Genomic DNA, 25,861 nt, shown 5'->3' on the forward strand with positions numbered 1-25,861 from the left:
GTCCATTTTAGGCCACCACATGTAACTCCTAGCCAAAGACTTCATCCTGACAATTCCAGGATGCCCTACGTATAAAGCCTCTAATACTGCAATGCGCAGTTTGGGTGGAACAACTACCTGGTTCCCCCACAGTAAACAGACATTTACAACAGATAACTCATCACGTTTGCTAAAATACATTTTGAAATCAGCCCCAACAGGCCCCTTGGGCCACCCCCTCCACACCCAGTTCAAAATCTGTTTGATGGTGGAGTCCTTTGCAGAGTGATGGGCAACATCACTGGACAAGACAGGCCCAGTTTCAAGGCAGTCAATGAGGAGGACTGGCGTCTCGGGACTAGGGTCAGCAAGAAGTTCAGGCAGCGGGCAGCGGCTCAAAGCGTCGGCGTGCCCCAAAGTGGCGCCTGGTTGGTGGATGAGATGGTAGGAGTAGGCAGCTAGGAAGATGGTCCATCTGGTCATCCACGGTGATAACGACACTGGGGTAGGTCGGTCCCCAGCCAGCAAACCCAGTAGCGGCTTGTGGTACGTAATTTGCTCAAAGTCAGGGCCATATAGGTACTCATGGAACCTCTTTACTCCGGCCACTTCAGCCAAAGCCTCACGGTCCAGCTGGCTGTAGTTCCGCTCGGCAGCGGACAAGGTCCTAGAGTAAAAGGCTATGGAGCCTCGGTTCCGTTGGGCATGCGGTGGCTGAGGACGGCCCCAAAGCCGAATGGAGAAGCGTCACAGGTCAGCACCAACGACAGGATCTGGCTGTATTGTACTAGAAAAGTGTCCGCCGACAGGAGTCTTTTTACTGCGGCAAATGCGGCAGCTTCAGCTCTGCCCCAGGACCATTTCACATTCTTTGCCAGGAGATGGTGTAAAGGCTCAGCAATGGTGGCTTTCTGTTTAAGGAAGACGCTGTAGAAATTAAGGAGCCCAAGGAACGCCTGCAGCTCAGTTTGATTGTGAGGTGTGGGGGCGTCCTGGATTGCTTGAATTTTTTGGGTGGTTGGGTGAATCCCAGAGCCATCAATTAGGTACCCTAAGAATTCAACCCTTGGCATGTTAATTTGGCATTTCACTTTTTTGAGACGGAGGCCTTTGTCTCTAATTTGAGCCAAAACAGTTCGTAAAGGTTTTAAAAGTTGTGCCTCATTTGCAGCCAATACCAAGATGTCATTAAAATAGGGGATGACTCCTGGAATCTCCCTGCAAAAGCCATTCCATGACGCTTTGGAACTGTCCCAGGGCGATACTAACGCCGAATTGCAGGCAGTGACATTTGTATGCACCCCTGTGCATCACAATGGTTTGGGCCTCTGCCATAGTGCCATCTACAGGCAATTGTTGGTATGCTTGTGCCATGTCCAATTTTGCGAATATTTTTCTGGGGCCTAACGAATGTAGTCGATGCTGTACAATGGGTACAGGGTAAGCACTTTGTTGTAGCACTTTATTGATTATGCACTTGTAGTCCACGCAGATGCGGACAGACCCATCAGATTTGACAAGTGTCACAATAGGGGTCTCCCAGCGTGCGTGATCAACCAGCTCTAGGATTCTCTGGCCTACGAGCTTGTCAATTTCCCTATCAATTTTTTGGGGAAGAGCAAAAGGTACTCTCTTGGGTTTTAGCCTTATGGGGGCTATGTTGGGGTCCAAATTAAAGGAGATTGGAGTCCCCACATACTTACCTGGACCGGTGCCAAAGATGTCCCCGAACTCCTTAAAAATGGCTTCGGCGCCATTGTCTTTCAAGGTGTTGATACCGGTCACCTCTAGGCCCAGGGCTTTGAACCAGTCAAGCCCCAGGAGGCTCTGCAGGTTGCCGCTGACCACAGTCACTGGGAGTTGGCTGCTGAAACGCTTGAATTTCACCTGGAAGGTGCCTTGGCCCACGATGGGGACCCCGTTTCCCTGGTAATCGTGTAGGCAGATGTCAGGGGTGCGAAGAAGCTGCTTCTTTAGGCTAGGAATAGCCTGCTTCAGGGTAGACCACGGTATGATGGTCAGTGATGACCCGGTGTCAATCTCCATCTCGCATGGAGAGTCCTCAATGAGGACTGTGACCTTCAGCTTTTTTGGCCGCCTGGTGCGGACTTGGCCGATTGACGTATGGTAGGTGACTCTAGTTGGTTGGGCCTCTGCTGGCGGTTTGGTGCGCTTCTTGGCTGCCAGGTAGTAGCAGGGAATTCGCTCCGGCACACATTGGCAATGTGCCCCTTTTGTTCGCAGTGTCGCGGAAACGCAAGCCAATCTGGCATGGTCTCCTCCGCAGCTCGTGCAAGGCTGGAGACACGGTTTGAATTTGCGCACTGGCTGGGCGTGGCTACTGCGCATGCAGCAGCTGTCTTCTTTCCCGGCTTCTGAGCTCTTGGCCTCTGCAGCCTCGCAATGTACCTGTGTACTCTTTTGCGTGTCTTGTGGAGCGCTTTGGCACTGCAGAGTTTCAGTGGATTTGACAGCTGATTCGGACGCCCTGGCTTCGTCCAAGGCAATTTGTAGAGTGAGGTTAGATTTAGCGAGTAACCTCCTCTGTAAGTTAATGTCCCGCACGCCGCAAATTATGTGGTCCAGAATCAGCTCATCGAGGTCTCGGAACTCGTAGTACGCTGCGGCCTTTCGTAGCACCGCAACATACTCGTTGATCGATTCGCCTTCCTTCTGTTTCCTGATGTTAAACTCATGCTGGCGAACGTGCTTGAATGGCTTTGGGGCATAGTGGGTCCTCAGCGTTTGTTGGAGCACGGACCAAGCGACTGATTGTAATGGTGTCAGCTCAGAGAGGTCTTTCGCCGTTTCGAACACTTCCCGGCCACAGTATCCGAGGAACATGTTCTTCTTGCGGCCTTCAGAAAGGCCCATGAGGTTGTTGGCCTCAAGGAAGCAGTCAAATTGTAGCATATATGAGTCACAGTGCTCGGTGACTGGGTCATACAGATTTGGTGAGCGTGTATGGCCATTTTGTGTTCTGAGTGTGTTTTGAGTTTGCCGCTCAAAAATGGCTGCTTGAAGCCACGCTGAGCTCCGGGCTGGATGTACTTGCTGGATTGCTATGCTCTTTTTGGTTTGCCTAGTTGCCTTCCAATCCCACCTTCGTCGCCAGTGTTAGATTGGGTAATGGATAGGCACACACAGGCTTAACGGTAACAACAGCTCTTTTTAAGTACAAGTGAGAACAATCCAGCGAAGGTTGAGTCTGACAGCAGCCCTTTTATAGGGAACTGTCAGACCCTTCAACCAATAGGATTAAAACTCTGTTCCCACCGGAACAGAGGACCTTGGTGGAAACCACTGTAGTTAAAGCAAGTATCTAACAGCTGACTTATACAGAAAACTGAGCAAAACGCTTCCTCCCTTTATGGTAACACTTTGGCATGAAGTAGAGGAATAACTGTCTCCATGTTAAGAGGGAATAGATCTCTGAATACCAGAGAGACCTTTGAATCCCAGTTGATGAGGGCGAGCAATGCCAGAGCATTACTGACCCAGCGTCTGCATTACAGACTGCTAAAATGGCTGGACTCATTGGACATTTGGCCTGATCCAAGAAGGCAGCTAGCATAAGGCTCCCAGACAAAATGGCTGACCTGGTAGGTGTGGCCAGTGGTGAAATTCAAATCTTTTTACTACAGGTTCTGTGGGCGTGGTTTGGTGGGCGTGGCAGGGGAGGGATACTGCAGAATCCCCATTCCCTCCCCATTCAGGGGCCAGTCACAGGTGGCATTTGCCGATTCTCCGAACTACTCAACATTTTTGCTACCGGTTCTCCAGAACCTGATAGAACCTGCTGGATTTCACCCCTGGGTGTGGCCAGTCACAAAGCCACTTCCTGCAACCAAGACAAATTGCTCTGGCAGCTCTCTGTAACCTCACAGCATGTTTTCTATTTTACCCTTTTCTGAACAGGTGGGCACACTGCCAGAAGCTGTTAATTGTGGCGCTATTTCAGATATTTAAAATAGTTCTGTGACTAGTAGGAAAAAAACCCCATCTGATTGTGTCTGGATCAGAGAGGATTGATTTCTGCAAAGCTTCCATCCATTTTTGTAGAGCTCTCCTCTCGAACTTAGAATCTTATCTTACTTGCAACTTACCATGATATATAAACATCCTGCGGCAAAAATAAGTGGATAGCACTTTGCCTGAACCATGTGGCAAGGCCCTAGATTACCGCATCTTAACTCATTTCCATTTGGCTTTCCTTACCGTTCACAATGGTTCTTCGGGCTATCTCCCACAGAACCAGACCATAAGCCCAGATGTCTGTCCGCTTGAAGGATTCAAAACAGTCCATACGAATCTGTTCATCCAAAACTTCAGGTGCCATATAGCGTTTGGTGCCCACCCGTGGGTTGTTCCCAATATCCAAGTAATCATTGCTCTGGGAATGCATGACTGCCAATCCTGAAAAAGAGGAACAATGCCAACATTATAAGGATGGTTGTCCTTTTTTTTTTTTTTTGCAACAAGAGGGCAATCCTACATCAGGAAGCTAAACATTGAAAAGATCAGATTTAACTGGAAAAAGGGGCATTACTCTGAGTTTAGGAGAATAGCTTAACTTTTGTGGCTTGTATAGCATTACAGAGAAACCATGAGAATGCACTTTGGTTTAGTGAGCTGAATGTATGTGCATGTTCCTTTGTCTATGGCATTTGAATTCACATGCACCACAACTCCTGTCTATTCCTTTACTATATTTGCACTTGGCTTTCTATGAAGTAAGAATCATGGTTCTTTTTTTTTTTTGGAGCTGAGAGGTGCCACTGTGGTTCACTCTATAAACTCTGTTCTTATTGTAGCCTGCCAGTGGAGCTGGCAGCAGAGTTGGACAGTGAGGAGGTTGGGGAGCAGCATGGGCCAGTCCTGGAGGCTGGGGAAGGCTCAGATGAGGGCTCTGCATCGGAGGCAGAGAGGGGGCCGAGGCCGTCTGGCAGTGATCAGGTGCCTACGGAGCTAGACAGCAGTGGGGCAAAGGAACAGCTAGAGCCTGTTCTTAGTATGCGCATGCGCAGAGCTGCCAGAAGAAAAGAACAACTCAGAAATCAGGGTCGACTTGGGAGCAAAGTCACAGGTGGAATGTGATTGCCCCCCCCCATGGAAAATAAAAGAGGAGTGAAAGGGGAGTGGGCTTTTGCAGGAAACAATTTGTTTGGTCAGTCATTAGATTCGTTTCAGGAGTGTGTCTGTGAATCTCAGAGACTCTGTGCCAAGTCTTCCTTGCACAGCACCTCATTTGGAAAATATTTACATGGCAGCTTTCCAAGATAGATAAGGTCTGTGGTCATAATTACTCCTTTGAAAGACTGTTTGCCAGGCTTTGCTGAATGTGAATGAGAGGAATTCACATTCATTTGATAAAAGGGGTTTCGTCGGGACCAGGACTCTGCCTCATGCTTTTGGGGGAAGCCTAGGTCAAAACAGTTCTGCTGAGAAACTAATTAGGAATAAGGCTGACTGGGCTAGTCAATCAAATCTCTTTGGAATGTCTAAATCAGGAATTCCTAAACTTTTTGCTATCACATCTCTCTTTAGTGTAACATTAATGCACACATCTCCCCTAAAAATCCAAACATCAAAATGAATACAAATGAATATTGAAAACAATGCAATGAAATTTTGGGAAAGGTAAATTTATTTTAACAATGTACCTAAAACAATGTTCCCCAACTTTCTGGTTCCACAGATGATGGTGGCTGCGGCGGTAGGAGGAGGAGATGGTTTCACATGCACGCACACTGCTTTACACAAATACAACTTCCTGTGCTTGCCCATCACTTTGCGTGGCCCAGTTGCTATCAGGCCATGGACTGATAGCGGTTCATGGACTGGGGGGTTGGGCCCCACTGATCTAAAATGTTCTTCACCTCTCCCTGGACTCTGTGTGTATTTCCCTGAGAGGGGAACACCGCACAATTTGGAAAACTCTGGTCTAAATAGAAAGCTTAACTTGCATCCCTGGGATTTGGTAAAAGCTAATAACTGAAGCCAGGAAACTTTGTCTCCCTAGTGTGAATGGCTGATAATCATGAGTTATTTGTCCTTTCCTCTAAAACATATGGCTTGATCTGTTTATATGAGTTATCTGAAGTTATTGCACTGTAAACATACTGTATCTGGCAACAGATCTATTTTGTTTACTCATACAAAGGTCGAACTAGTCACCACTAATGCAATCAGGAAATTATGTGTCTTTTGGGAAAAAATTGTGGATGTCTGATATGAACTTGTGAAAAGGAGTGATTATTTCAGAAATCATTCCATTCTATTCCATCCCAACAGGTCCCGGACTCACAAAACATATTAAAGTAAAAAGACTAAAATACAATAAAATAAGAACATGCATGAAAAGAGAAGGGTAAGAACAAGATAAGAACAATGGAGCATCTAATTCTTTACACCATACAACCAATATAATTAAACCAGATAAGGGCTGTAGTAAGCAGGAAGTAGTTAAATTCTAAGCCCTCTGCTAGGAGCCTAATCAAGATTGTACCTTCCATCCCTACCTGTGTCACATTTTGTTCCTATATTTGTAGCAGAGGTGTATCATACAGGCAGGGTGGGAAGTGTATTGTTAGGCCAGGCTCCCCCAACCTACCAGATACATAAATTTTGATTCCAGAATTCTCAGTAGGAATTCTGTGACATTGCCCACACATCTGGAGGGCAACCAGATTGTAGAAGGCTATTAGGTTAATGACTTAGAAGTTCTAAGGGGCAAATATAAGAACTCAGATTATAAGAACCCCTAGAAAGCTTTTCTGCCCTTAAGAAAAAGGTACGCATCAGCACCTCTGCTTTGCCAAAAACATTTGCTCTAAAATCCACTCACCTAAATCAGCAATGCAGCACTGCTTATTGTTCTTGACCAAGATATTCCTGCTTTTCAGATCCCGGTGAGCAATGGCTGGCTTGCCCTGGGTGCCAAAGATCTCTACATGCAAGTGAACTAGCCCACAGATGATCGAGGTGGCCAAACGCAAGCAGGTCTCCACGTCCAACACCGTGCATTGCAAGTAATCATAGAGGGAGCCATGCTCATGATAGTGGGTGATTAGCCAGAGTTGAGTACTTGAATTCCGTGATGTCATGTCTGATGCAATGAATCCTGTGGGCAGGGAAGGAGGATGAAGCTCAGCGTACATTGCCAAAATACCAAAAATTGCCAAAGAAGCTATCAAAGTACATATAAATTATGCTATGTTGTGTGTATGGGTAAATGAGACAAGAGACTTTTAAATCTCTGAGCTTCTTCAGCTCTTTAAATCCCTCGTGCGCATTTAGGAAGTGTACTTAGCTTCATGGGTCTTAAAATGTGTGGCCTCCGTTTGCTTGCCTAGGACGTCTTGGGACGGATACAACTGCTGGATTTCTGCACTGTTTTCACTCACCTAAGATGTTGTCGTGCCTTAGCAGTACCGTGTTGTAAATCTCAGTCTCACGGAACCATGACTGCTCATCACGGGAAGAGAAAATCTTGACCGCCACATTCTCCCCATGCCAAGTGCCACGCCACACTTCCCCATAGCGTCCTTTGCCTATTGTGGGGGAGAGGAACATAATTTTCAAACCTTTTCACTTGCCTTCATGATTTCTTGCCTAAGCTGACTGATATTTCACATTCATATTAGATATAATCTTAGTATTTAAAAGTGTAATGTATTTTTCAGAGTGTTTTACCCCCCACAAAAGAGAGTAAAAATCTGGGTGCATCTTATACACTGAATACAGCATTTTTGGCCTCCTGAAACCCCTCTCCCTTCACAAAAATGGATGTTCAGAGGGTTTGGAAGAACAGCAAGGTGCTCCTGGGGGCTGGGGAAGGCAAAAACAAGTGAAAAACAGACTGTTTTTGCTCATTTGTGCCGCCCCAGCCCCCAGGAGCACTCTACAAGCCTTCTAAAGACTATGCATGTCCTTTTATTTGGGCAAAAACTGAGCCTGTTTTTTTGCTCATTTTTGCCTCCCCCCCCCGCCCCTGGGAGTATTTTGCAGGCCTCTCAAACTCTCTGCATGCCCCATTTTTCACAAAGGATTTGGGAGGTCTGCAGAGTGCAAAAACATTTTTTAAAAAATGACCTCTTCTAAATCTTGGTGCATCTTATACTCCGGTGTATCTTATACTTCGAAAAATACGGTACCTGACTCTTTTTTTTTTTTTTTGCAGGAATTGACAGCAGTGAAAAATCCTTTGATCAATTTAATCAGCGATAGTTATTGATGAATAATTGGCTCTTATAGCCTATTTTCCAAAACTGCTAGCGATAAATATGCAACCCATTCAGAATCTAAATATTATTACTTCTAAATGCTTGAGGACAAAATGTTCGGAGGATGATTGGTAGCAGAACGCAAAGTTTCATTGTCAAATATTCCAAAACGTTTTGCTAGCGGCAAACTGGCAATAAGAGATATTTCCATGGAAAAATTAACAGATGACAAACAGCTCTTTCCTTGCCTAATGTTTACCCGTTAAGTTAAGAATTTTCTTCTCGGTATCTCAGAGTTAAGGCAGATCAGCCCAAGTGCAAGCTGGATCTCCATTTTAGGTTGGCTTGCAGATAACAGAAAGAAGCATGTTTAATGAAATGGCTCAGAACTGAGTGATAAATCTTAACATGTTTACGTGAAACATCGGTTAATGGAACAGAATAGTTCAGGCAGCAGGAAGACTATCCAGGGTTTGAATTTGTCCATGCGCAAATAATCCTTGCACATAAAAGAAGACAGGCTATTTCTTTGCTCGACTACAGAATCTGTTTTGCACCTCTTGTGTTCTCATGATGTATTCTATATTCAGCAAGCGAGCTAATAAATTTCTGCTTTATAGTGGGATAATCCTGTCTGGAAGAAAAATGATATTTCTGTTTACAGGGGAACTTAGCCCGCTTCAAGGCTGTCTGTCTTCTCCCTCCTGCCAGCAACCTTCAGGGCAACCTATAACCAGGACTAGAAGCTTTGGGAAAAGCAAATTAATTTCTGGTTATGAAATTAATATAGCGATGTCATGGCCATCTTCACAGCTCTAGGTGAGATTTCTGAGGAGGAATCCTTAGAGATAAGGAGGTAGCCGAGCAGATTCACCCCATTACGAATATATTATTACTATGGCTGGTGACGCAGCTAGCCAGATGCTTAGATTGGATTTCACATTTGTCCATGAAGTTCTCCCAATGACCCGGAATAGCCAGATGCTGTTATTTAATAATATTAAAGGCATTGTTGCATGATGTTATACGCTGTTCCAGGCAGCGGTGAAATCCTCTGAAGTCTGGTACCGGTTCGGTGAGTCTGCTACCGAGTGAGCACTTTGCACGCATGCACACCTGAGGCATGCCCACCCAGTGCTAAAAAAGCCTTCCGAGTCTGCAAAGGCAAGTTGAATAGTGAGAGGGGGGGAGGGCGGGATCCGCTGTGCCACGCGATTTAGATTAGCTAGAAAGCAGGAAATTTTATGATTCTAGCTAATATAAATTGCACGTCACAGCTGATAGTTGGAAATACTGGTTCGGGCCGACCACTAGCATTTTTTTTTTACTACTGGTTCAGGAGAACCGGTCCGAACCAGTAGCATTGCACCCCTGGTTCCAGGTCAAGTAGCCTTTTACAATGGGTTGAAGGTAATTTTGTCATGGTGATGGTATCATCATCATCAACATCAACATCAACCAGAATTATACAACATGCAATAAAATGTGGATGGGAGGGTACTAACAATACTGAATTTTTCTTTTTTGCAAATTGAGGGTGGGGTCTCTCAGAGTTTAATTGCTTCAAGAGCCATGGTGATGCAGTGATTAGAACGCACTACTGCAGGCTAACTCACTGCTCACTTCAGGAATTCGAATCTCACCGGGCTCAAGGTTGACTCAGCCTTCCCGGCATCCGAGGTTGGTAAAACGGGGACCCAGATTGTTGAGAGCAATAGGCTGACTCTGCAAACCACTTTAGAGAGGGCTGTAAAGCACTGTGAAGCGGTATATAAGTCTAAGTGCTATTGCTATTGCTTCATAATCTACAGTCTGTAGGCTCAAAGCACTTTATAGGGATTGTGCGTAGAAAGAGTGCTGTGTGTGGAAGTGTTCTGAAAGTGCAAGCCAGAGACACAAATATGCCTCATGAATAAAGAGATGGCTCAAATCTGTATGTTTTATCAGAGAACTGGAATGTATATTCTTGTTTCCAGCCGGTTCAGCAGTTCTCTGCCTGTGAGAATTCAGACGTTTCTTTCTCTCCTTAGCTTACCAACGCATTCAACCAAAGTGATCTGCCGAGCCACCGTTCTTTGGACTAGAAAGGGCAGCCCAGAGCCGCTTCCAGTAGTGCAGTCATCATTCAGCAAGATCTGAATAGAAATCAAACGTGGGAAAATTTTTTAGAGGAATAGATGGAGAGATATATTTTGGTGAGAGTAATAAGCATGCCAAGCCTGTTTCTGGAATTTCCAACTCCTTAGTAAATTGCACTCTGCACCACATCCCCACAAAGGAAAGTGGGGTGTGTGTGTTTGGAAGCATTATGTGATAATTGCTTCCATCACAGGAATGCAGTGGGAACTTTCCTCTGCAACTGTTAAGTTAATGACATAGCTGTTAAGTGAATCTGACTTCCCCATTGACTTTGCTTGTCAAAAGGTTGCAAAAGAAGGTCACATGACTCCAGGACACTGCAACCATCATAAATATGAACCTGTTGCTGTTAGATTGGGTAATGGATAGGCACACACAAACTTAACGGTAACAACAGCTCTTTATTAAGTACAACAAGTGAGAATAATCCAGCGAAGGTTGAGTCTGACAGCAGCCCTTTTATAGGGAGCTGTCAGATCCTTCGACCAATAGGATTAAACCTCTGCTCCCATCGGAACAAAGGACCTTGGTGGAAACCACTGTAGTTATAACAAGTATCTAACAGTTGGCAAGTGGCCGAATTTTGATCATGCGACTTTGGGTATGCGTACAACAGTCATGTGAAATACGGTCATAAATCACTTTTTTCAATGCCCTTGTAACTTTGAACGGTCACTAAATGAACTGCTGTACCTGTAATTCTTTTGCAATGTTCAGTTGGGCTGGAAAGAATTAAAAAAAATCAAGCTCTAACACCAGCCAGAAATTATTCTAATGCACCTTTGTCATTTTGGTTTAGCTTGATTTAGCTTGCCATCTCAGAAAATTTCTCCTCCATAGTTTTATACCGATGTTACTTTGAAAGAAACTTTAGTGGATCTCTAGGATCCTTCGTATGGGAGAAGGCAACAGGGCTAACAATTAGCAGGGAACATGTAATTACACCCAAATGTATTCATCCCAATGGTGGGGCAATCAGCAAAGAAAACAAGGCTGAACAATTTAGACTGGAAAATATTCAACAGCAGCTGTGATGAAATCTATTTTTTTTACTACTGGTTCTGTGGGTGTGGCTTGGTGGGCGTGGCTTGGTGGGGGGGTCATGTGACTATGTAGTCATGTAACTGGGGGATCAAAAGACAGAAACTCACTTTAACGATGTCCTGCTGCAGCAGGGTTGGACTAGATGACCTCCAGGTCTCTTCCAGCCCTGGATTATCCTCTGAAGCTGCATCTAGTGCCAAGTTTGTAGTCCTTCCTTCCTCTCCTTTCCCCCTCCCTCCTTCTCTCCCTCCCTCTTTCTATCTCTCTTCTCTCTCCCTCTCTCTCTGTTTCTGTCTGTCTGTCTGTTTGTCTGTCTGTCTGTCTCTCTCTCTCTCTCTCTCTCTCTTTCTTTCTTTCCTTCTTTCTTTCTCAGCAACCCCCCCCCATTTTTGGTCTAACAGGCGGTCAGGGAAGCCTGGTGGGAGCAAAAACGGACACCTCCCCACCCCCTGTTTTTGGCTGTGCAATGTGCAATCGTCAGAACTTTTTTTTTAAAAAAACTTTTTTTAGTATTTTTTACTACCGGTTCTGCAAACCTGTAGCACGTTTTACTACCGGTTTGGGCGAACTGGCCTGAACTGGTAGCATTTCACCCCTGAACAGGAGTAAGATAAAACAAGCTAAAGGCAACCAATACAAGTGCAGGTCATGACATTTGAACCTAACCTGTCACCATTAAAAACAAGTTTGGCTTAGAGCAGGAGTGTCCAAACTTGGGAACTTTAAGACTTATGGACTTCAACTCCCAGAATTCTGGGAGTTGAAGTCCACAAGTCTTAAAGTTCTCAAGTTTGGACACCCCTGGCTTAGAGTAAAGCAAGCAACTAACCACAGTGGCATTGAATGCCGTTCCTAATGCAGACTTACTTCTAAGGTGCTGTCCCCAGCCAGAGAGTTCTTCAGCATAAAATCCACATCGCCCAGTTCATTAGACCCAAATGGCATATGCCTCCGCCGGCTTTGGGCCCACTTCCAGACAAAGAGACCAACTAATATCATGAGAATCAAAATAGCAAACAATGGAACCAGGACCATCAAGAGAAGGTTCTTCAAAGGTGGGTCCTCTTCAAGCGGGCCGTCATCTGATTGGAAGAAGAATCCATTTAGTTACTACGGCTTTTTATAAAAAATAACACTTTACTACATTTTTTAAAAAATATACAAAATACTGTACCCCAAAAAAAAAAAAAGTAATTAGAGGGAAAAGAAGGAAAGGACAGGGAAAAAGCAAAATCGGAGAATGCTGACAAGAAAGAAAAAAAAGCTGTAGAAAAAAGTAATTCCTGACTTTTTTTCCCGTATAGATGCAGACGTAAAATACAGGGACCCTTTGAGTTAGAATCAACCATAACACTTGGTACTTCTATAGCCATAAACAAGTCCAATAATCAAATCCCAGTGTTAAAGTTGGATTCTACTGCTTCTCTGATGGCAATGAGTCCTATTGGCTAACCATGTATGGCTTCCCAGTTATTCTAAACAAATGGAAATATTGGCATCAGAATTTCTTTACTCCATAACTCAAGGATGCCATATAGTCTTCGGATTTTCATTTCCTCTGACAATATAATTAACAAGAAATAGCATTAATATGGTGTCTTGTTGTTGTTAGTTGAAAAGTAGTGTCCGACCCATCGTAACCTCATAGACAACATTCCTCCAGGCCTTCCTGTCCTCTACCATCCTCTGGAGTCCATTTAAGCTCACGCCTATTGCTTCAGTGACTCCATCCAGCCACCTCATTCTCTGTCGTCCCGTTCTTCTTTTGCCCTCCATCTTTCCCAGCATTAGGCTCTTCTCCAGGGAGACCTTCCTTCTCATTAGGTGGACAAAGTATTTGAGTTTCATCTTCAGGATCTGGCCTTCTAAAGAGCTGTCAGGGTTGATCTCCTCTAGGACTGACCGGTTTGACCGCTTTGCAGTCCAAGGGATTCGCAGGAGTCTTCTCCAGCACCAGAGTTCAAAGGCCTCAATTCTTTGGCGCTCAGCCTTTCTTATGGTCCAAATTTCACAGCCATACATTGCAACTGGGAAAACCATAGCCTTGACTATACGCACTTTTGTTGGTAGGGCAATGTCTCTGCTTTTTAGTATGCTAATATAGTGTCTAGAGATAATTTAAATGATGCACAATTAGAGAACTAGGTATGTCTAGCCTAACAAAGAGAACAAGACATGTTATCTGTCTTCCAGTACTTGAAGGGCTGTCAGAGAGAAAAGGACAAGATCAACTTATTCTCCAAAGCAGTTGAGGGTAGGACAAGAAACATTGTCCTCTTTACATTTCTTTAACCAGAAGCTGGTTAAAGAGAGATCCAACCTAGAACTAAGGAGAAATTTCCTGTCAGAACAAGTAATCAATGGGAGAGCTTGCCTCCTGGAGTTGTAGGTGGTCCATCACTGGAGGTTTTCAAGAAAAGATTGGACAGTCATTTGTCTGGGGTGGTGTAAAGTGCCCTGCCTTGGGCAAGGACTAGAAGACCTGCAAGGTCCCGTCTTGTCCTATGGTTCTAAAAAGTGTGGAAAGCTTAGCACCTAAAGCAGCCCCTTCACCTTATTGGAAACCTAACTTCTGCGCGAATCCAAAACCATCCACAGATAATTATGATGAGTAACAATCCAATTTAAAAAGAAAGCAGAATCATAACAATAATTGGGTTGATTAGCTAATCCATTCACCATATGCATGGCATCTCATTTTGTCCAAGAATGGAAAGATTACAACTGCTAGCTGCATGTCTGGTCACTTGTGTGTGTGTCATACTACAACCTGTTGTGCATATTATTGTAGGGGGAAAGTCAAAACACACACAATCTTGTTCCTGTCTAGGGGAGAATAGTCTTTATGGAAGGAATTTTTTTAAAAAATACCTATTAGCCGGATGGAAAGATTGAAATTACACATGTTGCCCTTGCAGCATTTTATGCCGTAGATTTTTGTGATAGAGCCCCAGCAAAGTTCATTTGCTTCCTCCAGGCAGCCTTTCTTATCGACTGTTTCCCCATTCTCCAAGTGTTTGCTTACAAAACACCAATCTCCTGAGCATGTGAAATTTTCTGAACATAGCGAATTCACACAGACGCAGTTTGGCTGACCTGTAGCACAAAAGAAAATATAATTCACAAATATGCATGGATATCATCTTATTTGTTCATGTGCCTTCTAAATCAGCTAATATAACAGCTGCATAGCATTTAGTGGCGGGAGTCACACAATTAGGATTTGTTTGGTTTTAGCTGAAAATATTGGGTGAACCCAGGTTCCCCTCCTCCCATTTTTAGATTTGTATCTCACCTTTTACAACTTAAGGTGATGAACCAGTGGTGGGTTTCAAATTTTTTTAGAACCTCTTCTGTAAGTGTGGCCTGCTTTGTGGGAGTGGCTTGCTGGCCATGTGACCAGGTAGGAGTGGCTTGCTGGCCATGTGACCGAGTGGGAGTGGCTTGGCAGTCATGTGAACTGGGTGGGCGTGGCCAACTTGTAAAATGTGGTGAAACTCACTTAACGATGCTCTTGCTTAGCAACCAAAATGTTGGCTCAGAAACTCTGGCATTTGAAGCATGCAAGTCTTAAAGCTGTCAAGTTACAAGACCCTTGCATCCCTAACCCTTTAGAAAAAAAACCTCAGGGGTGCTCAAACTTGACAGCTTTAAGACTTGTGGACTTCAACTCCCAGAATTCCTGATGTGTAGACGGGCGAGGGGGGGGGAGGGAGCTGGAACCGGTTCTAAACGCCACTGTAGATTTGTGGAACTTCTTCTATAGAAGAGGTTAGAACTGGCAGGAACCCGCCCCTGGGATGAACATGCCAATATCTCATTCTATTTTTCCCAGAGCAAGAACCCTGTGAAGTGAGTGAGACACAGAGAGAATGACTGGCTCAAGATTACCCAGCCAGTTTTTCATACCTAGAACTCACAGTCTTCTTGTTTTTAGGCCAAAACCTTAATCGCTACACCAAACTGACTTTCTTGATTAATAACTTAATTTTATAATGAACCATAATTTAGTAAATTATGATTAAACAGACATGGTTGAGCATGCAGGCTTGCCTCCATATGCCTGCCAGCTTCTTTGAATTCCCAGTTGCTTATCCAGCCCTTGGGTAACTTTATGTTATGCACTTTATGTCTCAGTTAGACTAGTGAATCAATCTGCCCTCCTTTACTACAATGAAGCAATAGGTAGCTATTCTTATTTGGCTGGTAGAGTGAAAACACAGCTATTCCAAAACTATGATTCCTTTACTTCCTTAGATGAAGATTATTCAGTGTATGGGCAGATATGTGTGTGAAGAATAATTGTGCTTTGGTAGGTGGCGTGTATAGTATGTATGGTGATGGGGAGCTTTTATGTGGTATACAGGTATATATTATCAGTGTATTGAAGGGGAGGCTAAGTACACCCATGCTTTTGTTTGTGTCTAAAGGAATGGCTTGTGGGTAAGAAGGCTGTCCATTTGTAGATAGGTTTATGGGCACACGTGCTCCTGTGTGAGTTCATGTCAGCATGGGTTGGTGTAAGAAATTCTGTGCATATGTGGGTGTGGGTGGGTGTTCATGGCTGAGTCCAAATGGATCTTGTAATACGTCCTGCATCTTTGCTAATTTTTATAATTGATGCACCTTTTATAGAAGCTCCAAATGATACGATCTTTATTCAGGACATAGCCCAAATTCTACCTTCTTCCTATCCATCTTTAAGAACTTGTGGAATGTTTAAAAGATATAGTGGTGGTTAAAACTATAGTGAGGGTGAAGGATGGGATAATATCTAATGTGACAACGCAGGATGAGATTATGCAGAGACTGATTTGTGCCTTTCACATTTCAAGAAATTGGCTATGTTCAAGCATACACACCTTCCACATAGCTCATGTACTAGCAATAGCACTTACACTTATATACTGCTTTATAGTGCTTTACAGCACCCTCTAAGCCAGTGTTTCTCAACCTTGGTGACTTTAAGTCCTGTGGACTTCAACTCCCAGTCAGCTGGCTGGGGGATTCTGGAAGTTGAAGTCCACAGGACTTAAAGTTGCCAAGGTTGAGAAACACTGCTGTAAGCAGTTTACAGAGTCAGCATATTGGCCCCCAACAATCTTGCTCCTCATTTGATCAACCTTGAAAAGATGGAAGACTGAGTCAACCTTGAACTGGTCAGAATTGAACTGCTGGCAATGAGCAGTGAGGTTGCCTGCAATACTGCATTCTAACCACTGCACCACCAATAACAAAACTGTACTGAAAAAAAATAAATGTGCAAACTACTTACAAGTTAATTCCTTCCCCTTGGTTATTAAATAAACCAACAGCTATAGTGATAAACACCGGAAACATAAAAATTCTATCATGATCTGTCCAAGATATGAACATATGTAGATATAGCAGACTTTGGAACAATGAAAAGGGTGAACCTCACGTTGTTGTTTTGAGACCAAAAAAGGAGAGAGTCAATGTTTAGTGAAAAATAGATTGCATATGGACTCAGTATATGTCTATGCACAGAATTGCATCTAAGAGGATGTGTGCCTGAATCAACATGCACACTCATGTAAATACATTGGATGTCTCCTGAAGTTCTGCTTTGACATCTATGGTGCCAGAAAGGTTACCTACTTGGGCCAGCCAATATTTAAGGTTAAATGCTTTCAGGAGCAGTTAATGATAGAGGAGAAAAGAAGCAAGCTTTGGATGGATCAATAATCTATGGATGAGAGCTCTCTGGTGCCTTGAGTGTTAGATACTTGTACTAACTGCAGTGGGTTCCACCAAGGTCCTCTGTTCCGGTGGGAACAGAGGTTTAATCCTATTGGTCGAAGGGTCTAACAGCTCCCTACAAAAGGGCTGCTGTCAGACTCAACCTTCGCTGGATTGTTCTCACTTGTTGTACCTAATAAAGAGCTGTTGTTATCGTTAAGCCTGTGTGTGCCTACCCATTACCCAAACTAACATTGAGCATTCCCAGAAAAAAGGTAAAGCACAATAAAAGAATGGAGGCAAAATCCAGTGGGGAATATTCACCCCTTGAATCACTACTTCAAGATATTCTGCAGAACTTGTCACTGGGATTCCCACTTGGTCTCCATTCCTAAGAATCAGTCCCTGTACTTGGCTTGGAAATGCTTTTCACATCAGGGCAATTTCAGATTCAGAAAAAAACATGGCGGGTTTTTTTTTTTTTTGGTAAAGACCAATTATACACCCAAGCTGTCTGGATCCAAATTGCAGGAGTGAATAAGAAGCAGAGTAGCAGTTCAAACTCTCTCTCTCACTCTGTCCCCAGGTCCTCTGCTTGGTTTTTGTTGCTCAAATTGTTATCAGAAAGAAACTGCTGGTGAATTGCTCCCAGCTGACGTGCTTTGCTGCTTTACCACCAAACCATTGATATGGGAGAGGAGACAACAGTGGAGGCTTTAATCTAATCCTTATGTCCTGCCCGTGAGCATTCTACTGGCATCTAATGAAGTGTTCCGGTGTAACCATCAAAAGCATACAAAAATCAGTCACGAGTAAATTCCACAAAAGTGACTTACAGCATGTTCCTAGGATTACCCAACTATTGCTGAAGTACTGTAAAGCTAGCCCATGTTATTGTTATTTTGTACAATGATGGTTGGACAACTCTGGAAAATACTATCAATCACTAGCATTAAAAGAGGGATATTCACAACAGGGAGAATAAAACAACAGGGCCATTGTTTTTCATTCTGGTAAATGCTAGCTTGGCCCAAATGATAAAACTGTAAGATCTATGCCTGTTCCCCTCCTCCATCCCCATTTCAATACAATACAATACAATACAATACAATACAATACAATACAATACAGTACAGTACAGTACAGTACAGTACAATACAATACAATACAATACAATACAATACAATACAATACAATACAATAGTAGAGTTGGAAGGGACCTTGGAGGTCTTCTAGTCCAACCCCCTGCCTAGGCAGGAAACCCTATACCGTTTCAGACAAATGGCTATCCAACATCTTCTTAAAGACTTCCAGTGTTGGGGCATTCACAACTTCTGGAGGCAAGCTGTTCCACTGATTAATTGTTCTAACTGTCAAGAAATTTCTCCTCAGTTCTAAGTTGCTTCCCTCCTTGATTAGTTTCCACCCATTGCTTCTTGTTCTTCCCTCAGGTGCTTTGGAGAATAGTTTGACTCCCTCTTCTTTGTGGCAACCCCTGAGATATTGGAACACTGCTATCATGTCTCCCCTAGTCCTTCTTTCTATTAAACTAGACATACCCAGTTCCTGCAACCGTTCTTCATATGTTTTAGTCTCCAGTCCCCTAATCATCTTTGTTGCTCTTCTCTGCACTCTTTCTAGAGTCCCCACATCTTTTTTACATCGTGGCGACCAGAACTGAATGCAGTATTCCAGGTGTGGCCTCAACCAAGGCATTATAAAGTGGTATTAACACTTCATGTGATCTTGATTCTATCCCTCTGTTGATGCAGCCTAGGACTGTGTTGGCTTTTTTGGCAGCTGCTGCACCATGCTGGCTCCTATTTAAATGGTTGTCCACTAGGACTCCAAGATCCCTTTCACAATTACTACGGTTGAGCAAGGTACCACCTATACTGTACCTGTGCATTCCATTTTTGTTGCCTAAATATAGAACCTTACTCTTTTCACCATTTAATTTCATTTTATTAGATAGTGCCCAATGTTCAAGTTTGTCAAGATTTCTTCAGACACAAAATATGTTTTAACGTTGATAACTTCAAAGACCCTTCTGGAAGTTTTATTTCCCTTAAAGCACATAAGGCATTAAGAAAGAGCCACATTTAGCTTCTGGATATCAATGTTTAAGCTTTTCATAGTGATCCTCCAGCTTTCTCAGTTATATGCCAGGGCAGCGTGATACTGTAAGTTGAATTCTTTCCTTCTTTGATTTTACCCCCTCTTTTTTTAATCTTCTCCTGAAGCTGGACATAATTATCCACAAATTAACCAGTGTTCTCTAATGCTAGAGCTAGACAACCACATCTACGTGTATGGCATTTCACAAGCTACAAGGCGGTATGTTCTAAACTTCAACCCTGCGGAAAACAGCAGAGGAAATGGGACACTATGCCAAGGAAGGAGTAAACAAGGAAACCCTGCACAGAGAGATTCTTTTGTGGAAAGGAAAATCATAGAAGTGGTGACAATGAAGATCATAATGTTAGGAATGCTCATAAAAGTATGTGAATTTGGCTAACTAGCTCACTGGAAGTCACCAATTAAAGTTGCCATTAAAGTCCTGAGAAGAGATTCCAACGATTTCGGTGAAAAAGTTGAAGATTTTTGAGAGATCTGATAAAACCAAGATAGTTGTGCTTGCAAGGCGTTTCAAGTGTACAGGGCAGAAAGAAAAAAGGGGTAGGAGTTTTTTTGAAGGAATAGGTGTCAGCCCTATAAGATAGACCACATTAAGAAACAAATGGCATCTGTATTTGTGGTGTTCTGATAAACATTTTAATTAGAACAGTCATAGTAACAGAATTGTGTAAGTATGAATGTGCTTCCCTCATTTTGTCTTCATGTCAATTAGGAAAAATGTCTGAGGCATTTTCTTAAAAATTTTTTTCTCGGAATGGGCTCAAAATCAGGCCTGTCTGATTGTTGTCTTGGAAACAGATCTTCCCACTGTCCTTCAAGGCCATTCTCTATTCCCTCTACAACAGGAGACCTTCAGATAATAAGAATTCACATATGACACACTAACCTTAATGTGGTTTGCTTGGTTTTGGCTTAAAAGGATTTATGAACCAAGCCACTGTGGGTTGTAAGCCATAGTCTTAATTTAACATAGTCTTAATACAATGAATAAAGCTAGCCAACTGAAGCTGATTCAATAAAATATACTGAAGCAAATGAAGAGTTAACCACATAAAATGGACAATATTTGTGAATGACAATGGAGCTCAACATTAATCTTTTTCTCTAAACTTCATAGAGGTTAATGCAAACCAAAAGAACACAATTCCAGGGAAGCCTCTCTATTCTTCAAATATTTCTTACCAGATGTGAGGGCGATGTTTCCTGCAAGACACAGAATTATTGAAAAAAGGCCAGCGATAGCTTCTTGAGGAAGCATTTTCCCTGCAGAATAAAAAAACAAAACGAGTTACTAATAAGGATACTAACAAGCACTTTTCAAACACACACTGCAATAAAACTTGTCATCTTAAAATATGTCTTGTGCCTATTTCTACACACACATCCTTTTTTTAAACGAAGGATAAACGTACAGAGTATGGTCATCCACCTGAGAGAAAGAAAGAAAAAAAACATCAAATAAAATAAGAGGGAAAAGATACTGTAGAGCTGGGAATTCTGTCAAGGAAACAAATGAACCGGACAAGACACAGTTATTGAAATCATCTTAGGATAATTATCTCTATGGAAATGTTAGGGCTAGTCCAGGGGTCAGCAAACTGCGGCTCTAGAGCCACATGTGGCTCTTTCCTCCCTCTGCTGCGGCTCCGTCCCCAGTCGGCGCCACAATTTTGAGAGGAGCTTCCAGTGACGGAGGGGGGGGCTGAGAGAAGCACAGTGCGCCAGGAGAAGACTCTATGGCAAGGGGAGGGTTTTCCAGTTGTCCCCACAATTGATAGGGCTTTCGGTTATGACAGGTAGAGGAAAAAGTACGCCGCACTAGGAGAAGTCTCTATGGTGACTCTATGACTTCCGATCAGCTCCAGAATTGAACAGGGGACTTCCGGTTAGGACCTTTGTGGCTCCTGGTGTTTTCTTTTCTGTGGGAAAAATGGCTCTTTGAGTGTTTAAGTTTGCCGACCCCTGGGCTGGTCAAATTAAGAGTGAATTTGTATCCCTCCCTCCCTCCCTCCCTCCCCCCTCCCTCTTCTACTTTTGTGTATAGCAACAGCAATAGCATTTAGATTTCTATTGAATCAGAATAGAGCTGGAAGGTATCTTGGAGGTCTTCCAGTCCAACCCCCTGCTCAAGCAGGAAACCCTATACCATCTCAGACAGGTGGCTGTCCAGTCTTAAAAACCTCCAGTGATGAAGCACCCACAACTTCTGAAGGCAAACTGTTCCACTGGTTAATTGTCCTCCTGTTAAGATGTTTTTTCCTTAATTCCAGGTTGCTTTTCTCCTTGATTAGTTTCTATCCATTGTTTCTTGTCTTGCCTTCTGGAGCTTTAGAAAATAAGTTGTCCCCCTTTTCTTCAAATACTGGAATATTGCCATCATGTCATCCCTAGTCCTTCTTTTCTCTAGACTGTACATATCCAATTCCTGCAACTGTTATGCGTGTTTTTGTCTCGAGGCCCTGATTCAGCCTAGTTGCTCTTCTTTGCACTTTTTCCAAAGTCTCAACATCTTTTTTGTAGTGTGGTGATCAAAACTGGATGCAGTATTTCAGGTGTGGTCTTACTAAGGATTTATAAAGCGATACTAATACGTCACTTGATTTTGATTCTATGCCTGTACAACAAAGGATTGTATTAGCTTTTTTGGCTGCTGCTGCCACACACTGCTGGCTCATGTTTAAGTGAACGTCCCCTAGGGCTCCAAGGTCCTTCTCACAGTTACTGTTTTTGAGCCAGGTTTTGCCTAATCCGTAGTTGCCTCTTTAGTTTTTCCTGCCTAAATGTAAAACTTTTGCTTTTCTCCACATTACATTTCATGTTGTTGGATAGGATCCATTGTTCAATTCTGTCAAGATCTTTTTGGATCCTGAATTTGACTTCTGGGATGTTGCCTATTCCTGCCAGCTTAGTGTCATCTGCAAATAAATGCACTCGAAGGCTGTCAGTAATCTTAATAAATCTTCTGGTGACTATTTTATAATATAAAATGGAATAATGATGATGTAATGAATAATGGATATAAATATAGACTGAAATACTTAATGACCACATGGATTGACAAACAATAATGGAAAATTACATTCGGAGTTGTGGATGATTGGAAATTTTATGGTTAATGGAAAGTAGAAATGTCTTATATGAATTAATGAAAATTTTTCTTTTGACTTAATCTTTATCTTTATTTTTTCGAGATTGATGATATAATTCTATAAAGACTTATTGTTACCTAGTAGATAATTATGGAGGTAAAGAAATAAGGGTTGTCACAAATGAAAGAATATTAATGGTAACTTGAACACACAGTGCTCAATGAAATATTTAACTATGTTTAATGGATAATCAGTGACTTTATCCCTAATTGTAAAAACCGTTGCACAAAAACTTGTAACCAAACGACATGCTTGATGAAATTGTGTTTTTTTCCCCTCCTTGCTCTTGTTCTGTATGTGTTGTTTTGTCTTTTTTAAAGAAAAAAATAAAATAAAAAAAATATATAAAAATAATAATCTTAATAAATCTTAATAACAAGCCATGAAAGAGGTAATGTGTAGGGGCCTCGTTGCACATCCAGTTCATTTGTGAACCTTAAGTTTTTATATTTTTGTTCTCAACTCTTCCTGCCTGTCCAGAAGACAAAGAGCTATTTAGGGGTAGCCTCTGGCCTCAAAAGATCCTGGGTTTCCCTATACTACTATGATGGTGATGGATTTCCCCCCAGCATTTCTGGCTTTTTCCCAGCTTTGCTCTTGTATCTTCATGAACTGAGGTCAACTGTTGATTTGAGAGAGACTTGGAGTTTTTTGCAGCAACCTCATCAAGGATATAAAAATACTCTTTGCGAGAATCCAAAAATGTTCCAGCTGTTCCACTGAGAAGATAGGAGCAAAACGGATTTTTTTTCTTTCTTTCTTTCTGAGGGCAAGGGGTTGCTTATTTGTTCACTTCCTTGTGAAAGAAAAACTCCTGCCAAACTAAATCGAGCAGAGTCGTGACCCAGCCCAACTCGTGCAACCTTCCCCTTTTGTTAAATGCAGAAATATCTGGGTCCTGAAAGTCCAGGACTCATTTTGTTCTGTTTCACCCACAGATTCCTAACACAACAAACAAGCTATGTCTCGGTTTCCTGCCATTCAAAAATTCCAGCCTGTAGCCTGGGCGTTGCAGGCTGGACAGGAATCAAGATTGTTTAGATTCTGCTGTTGATGGGGGAAGAAACGGAGACATATACAGAGAGATCTATAAGCTTGTAAAGATCTATCGGAGGAAGAACATCACCAGTGCGGCTCCAGCCATGAGGCCGCCTCGCAGGGCAACAAACTACCTCATGAAGAAACATCTGGCTTTGTTCCTGCTGATGAAAGAAAAACACAGGAACAACTTTCAAACAATATGGGCCTATAAAACACTGAGAACTCAGAAAAGAAGGCTATCGAAGTCCTGCATACGATGTCCCAGAAAATCTAATGCAGGTGCTTCTTTCTCTTCTCCACCACCAATTCATTTTCCTTGCAGACCTTAATGAGTGTTTAGTATCGTGTTTCCCCGAAAATAAGATAGGGCCTTATTTTCTTTTGACCCCTGAAATAAGTGCTTGGCCTTATTTTCGGGGAGGTCTTATTATTTTTGAGGTGCAGGAGGCAGCGAGCGCGGCCACTTCATGGCTGCTGCTGTGTTGCAATATTTTCAGGGAGGGCTTATTTTAGCACATGCGCTCAAAAGCCGGATTGGGTTTATTATCTGGGGAGGTCTTATTTTCAGGGAAACAGGGTAACACCTTTGCATTTCTGCAAGCCATGGTTTATATGACGGATCCACAATTATATTACACCACTGTTGATTTGGAACACCGTGTGTTGAACACATAATAAACCATCAATTATTGTATGGTTTGTGAATTGCAAGGAATGAATTTGCACTTCAGGCTAAGCCACACAGCCAACGCTTTAGTGCATCTTGCCAATGATTGCTCTGAAGTGGAAGAATTTGTCAGAAGTCTTCTTTGACTGTTCCCATTTTCCAAAAGGAACTTTGTGTGTCTGATTATACTCAGACTGTGGAACACCCTTGCTCTCTGGACGTATTCATCTTAGGGCCAATATTTTAGATGACAGGAGAACTCTGTCTGGTTCCCACGTTTCCCCCCCCCCCCCAATTGTATTTCCTCCCCCTCTGTTGTCTCTTTCCTCCTCTTGGCCAGCTCCTCAGCTTCAACATTTGAGTTCTACTTTTCCTCCAACTGTTCCCAGACTCCTCTGCCTTCGGTGCAAAATTTAGTGACCTCTTCGTTTCACAACTGGCTTGAGTTCTAATTCTCACAGACATCGTCTACATTGGAGTCCCCAGAGGATACGCCAAAGAGGCGCCTTCTCATGTCAACTGTCTTCTGTGTCTTCTCTTAAGAGGAGACTTGGGAATCATATAATCAAACCCTTTTATAATTCTGATCCAAAAATTGGGAAATTACATTTTGACAAGAGTAGAGAGAAGAAAAACATAAAAACATGGAGGGATGTGGGGGGGGGGGAGGGAATACTACTTTATCTTCTGTAAAAACCAAAGAAGCTATGGATGAAACTTACAAACCACAATGCTTGAGGAAAAATAATATTTGGAACTCAGCACTATGGAGTTCACTCTAACATTGAGTCAAAGTCTGATCTAAACATCTTTAAAAATATATATATTGTTCTACAATTTATAAAAGCAAAGAGAAATGGTTCTAGAGCAGTGGTTCTCAACCTTCCCAACGCCGTGACCCTTTAATACAGCTCCTCATGTTGTGGTGACCCCCAACCATAAAATTGATGTCTGGGTTCCTAAGACTATCGAAAATATGTGTTTTCCGATGGTCTTAGGTGACCCCTGTGAAAGGGTCGTTCGACCCCCAAAGGGATCCCGACCCACAGGTTGAGAACCACTGTTCTAGAGCTTCACTGAAACTGTAAAATCAAATGAATCTGGAATCCTTTTAATCTTTATAGCACATTGATTCATGAAATAATCATGAGATTATAGCAATTGATTGGTTGATTGGCTTGCTTGCCACCCATCTCACCTAGAAACATTAACAAATTATTTATTTCATTTATAATCTGTGTTTCTACTCAGGGTAAGCATTCCAGATGGCATTCATGGAAATGCATGGCATTTCAGAATGGAACCACTCAGAAATAAATATCTAAAGGCTTAAAAACAGTGTCTCCTCAATTTTTCATGCATTTAAAACCAGAATTTCAGTCCATTTTCATTTAAAAGACAAAGAGAAAGATAGGTGTAAACCAGTGTATACAAAGATGAACTTACTTTTGTTCCCCCTCTTTTCCAGTGATTAAATGCCACTTGAACAATTCCTAGATTTAGAAGAAACACATGTTTTGAATGTCAGTTTATCGGATTAACGCAGATTCAGGCCTATGGATTTTTCAGAGGGATATGAGAAAGAGGACACTGAACACACTCTCTAAGGGAGATGGGCAGTTAAGAAATAGGAAATATGAATGAATGAATGAATGAATGAATGAATGAATGAATGAATGAATGAATGAATGAATAAATAAATAAATAAATAAATAAATAAATAAATAAATAAATAAATAAATAAATAAATAAATAAATAAATAAATACACTGATTAAA

General features: G+C 42.5%; 1 protein-coding gene across 1 annotated transcript in view; it reads right to left on the reverse strand.

Moving 5' to 3' along the window:
* ACVRL1 (activin A receptor like type 1) overlaps positions 1 to 25,861 on the reverse strand; it is a 58,984-nt gene that overhangs the window by 30,703 nt on the left and 2,420 nt on the right. The window contains exons 2-9 of the mRNA XM_081960771.1: positions 25,530 to 25,576; positions 20,409 to 20,489; positions 14,259 to 14,483; positions 12,255 to 12,469; positions 10,240 to 10,339; positions 7,386 to 7,532; positions 6,827 to 7,102; positions 4,198 to 4,395 (exon numbers count right to left, since the gene is read on the reverse strand). Coding sequence (XP_081816897.1) covers positions 4,198 to 4,395; positions 6,827 to 7,102; positions 7,386 to 7,532; positions 10,240 to 10,339; positions 12,255 to 12,469; positions 14,259 to 14,483; positions 20,409 to 20,484 — 1,237 coding nt within the window. The 5' untranslated portion in view covers positions 20,485 to 20,489; positions 25,530 to 25,576. The remainder of the gene's footprint in view (positions 1 to 4,197; positions 4,396 to 6,826; positions 7,103 to 7,385; positions 7,533 to 10,239; positions 10,340 to 12,254; positions 12,470 to 14,258; positions 14,484 to 20,408; positions 20,490 to 25,529; positions 25,577 to 25,861) is intronic.

Source organism: Natrix helvetica, assembly GCF_964273705.1.
Source record: "Natrix helvetica genome assembly, chromosome: 1".
In the NCBI taxonomy this organism is placed as follows: domain Eukaryota; kingdom Metazoa; phylum Chordata; class Lepidosauria; order Squamata; family Natricidae; genus Natrix; species Natrix helvetica.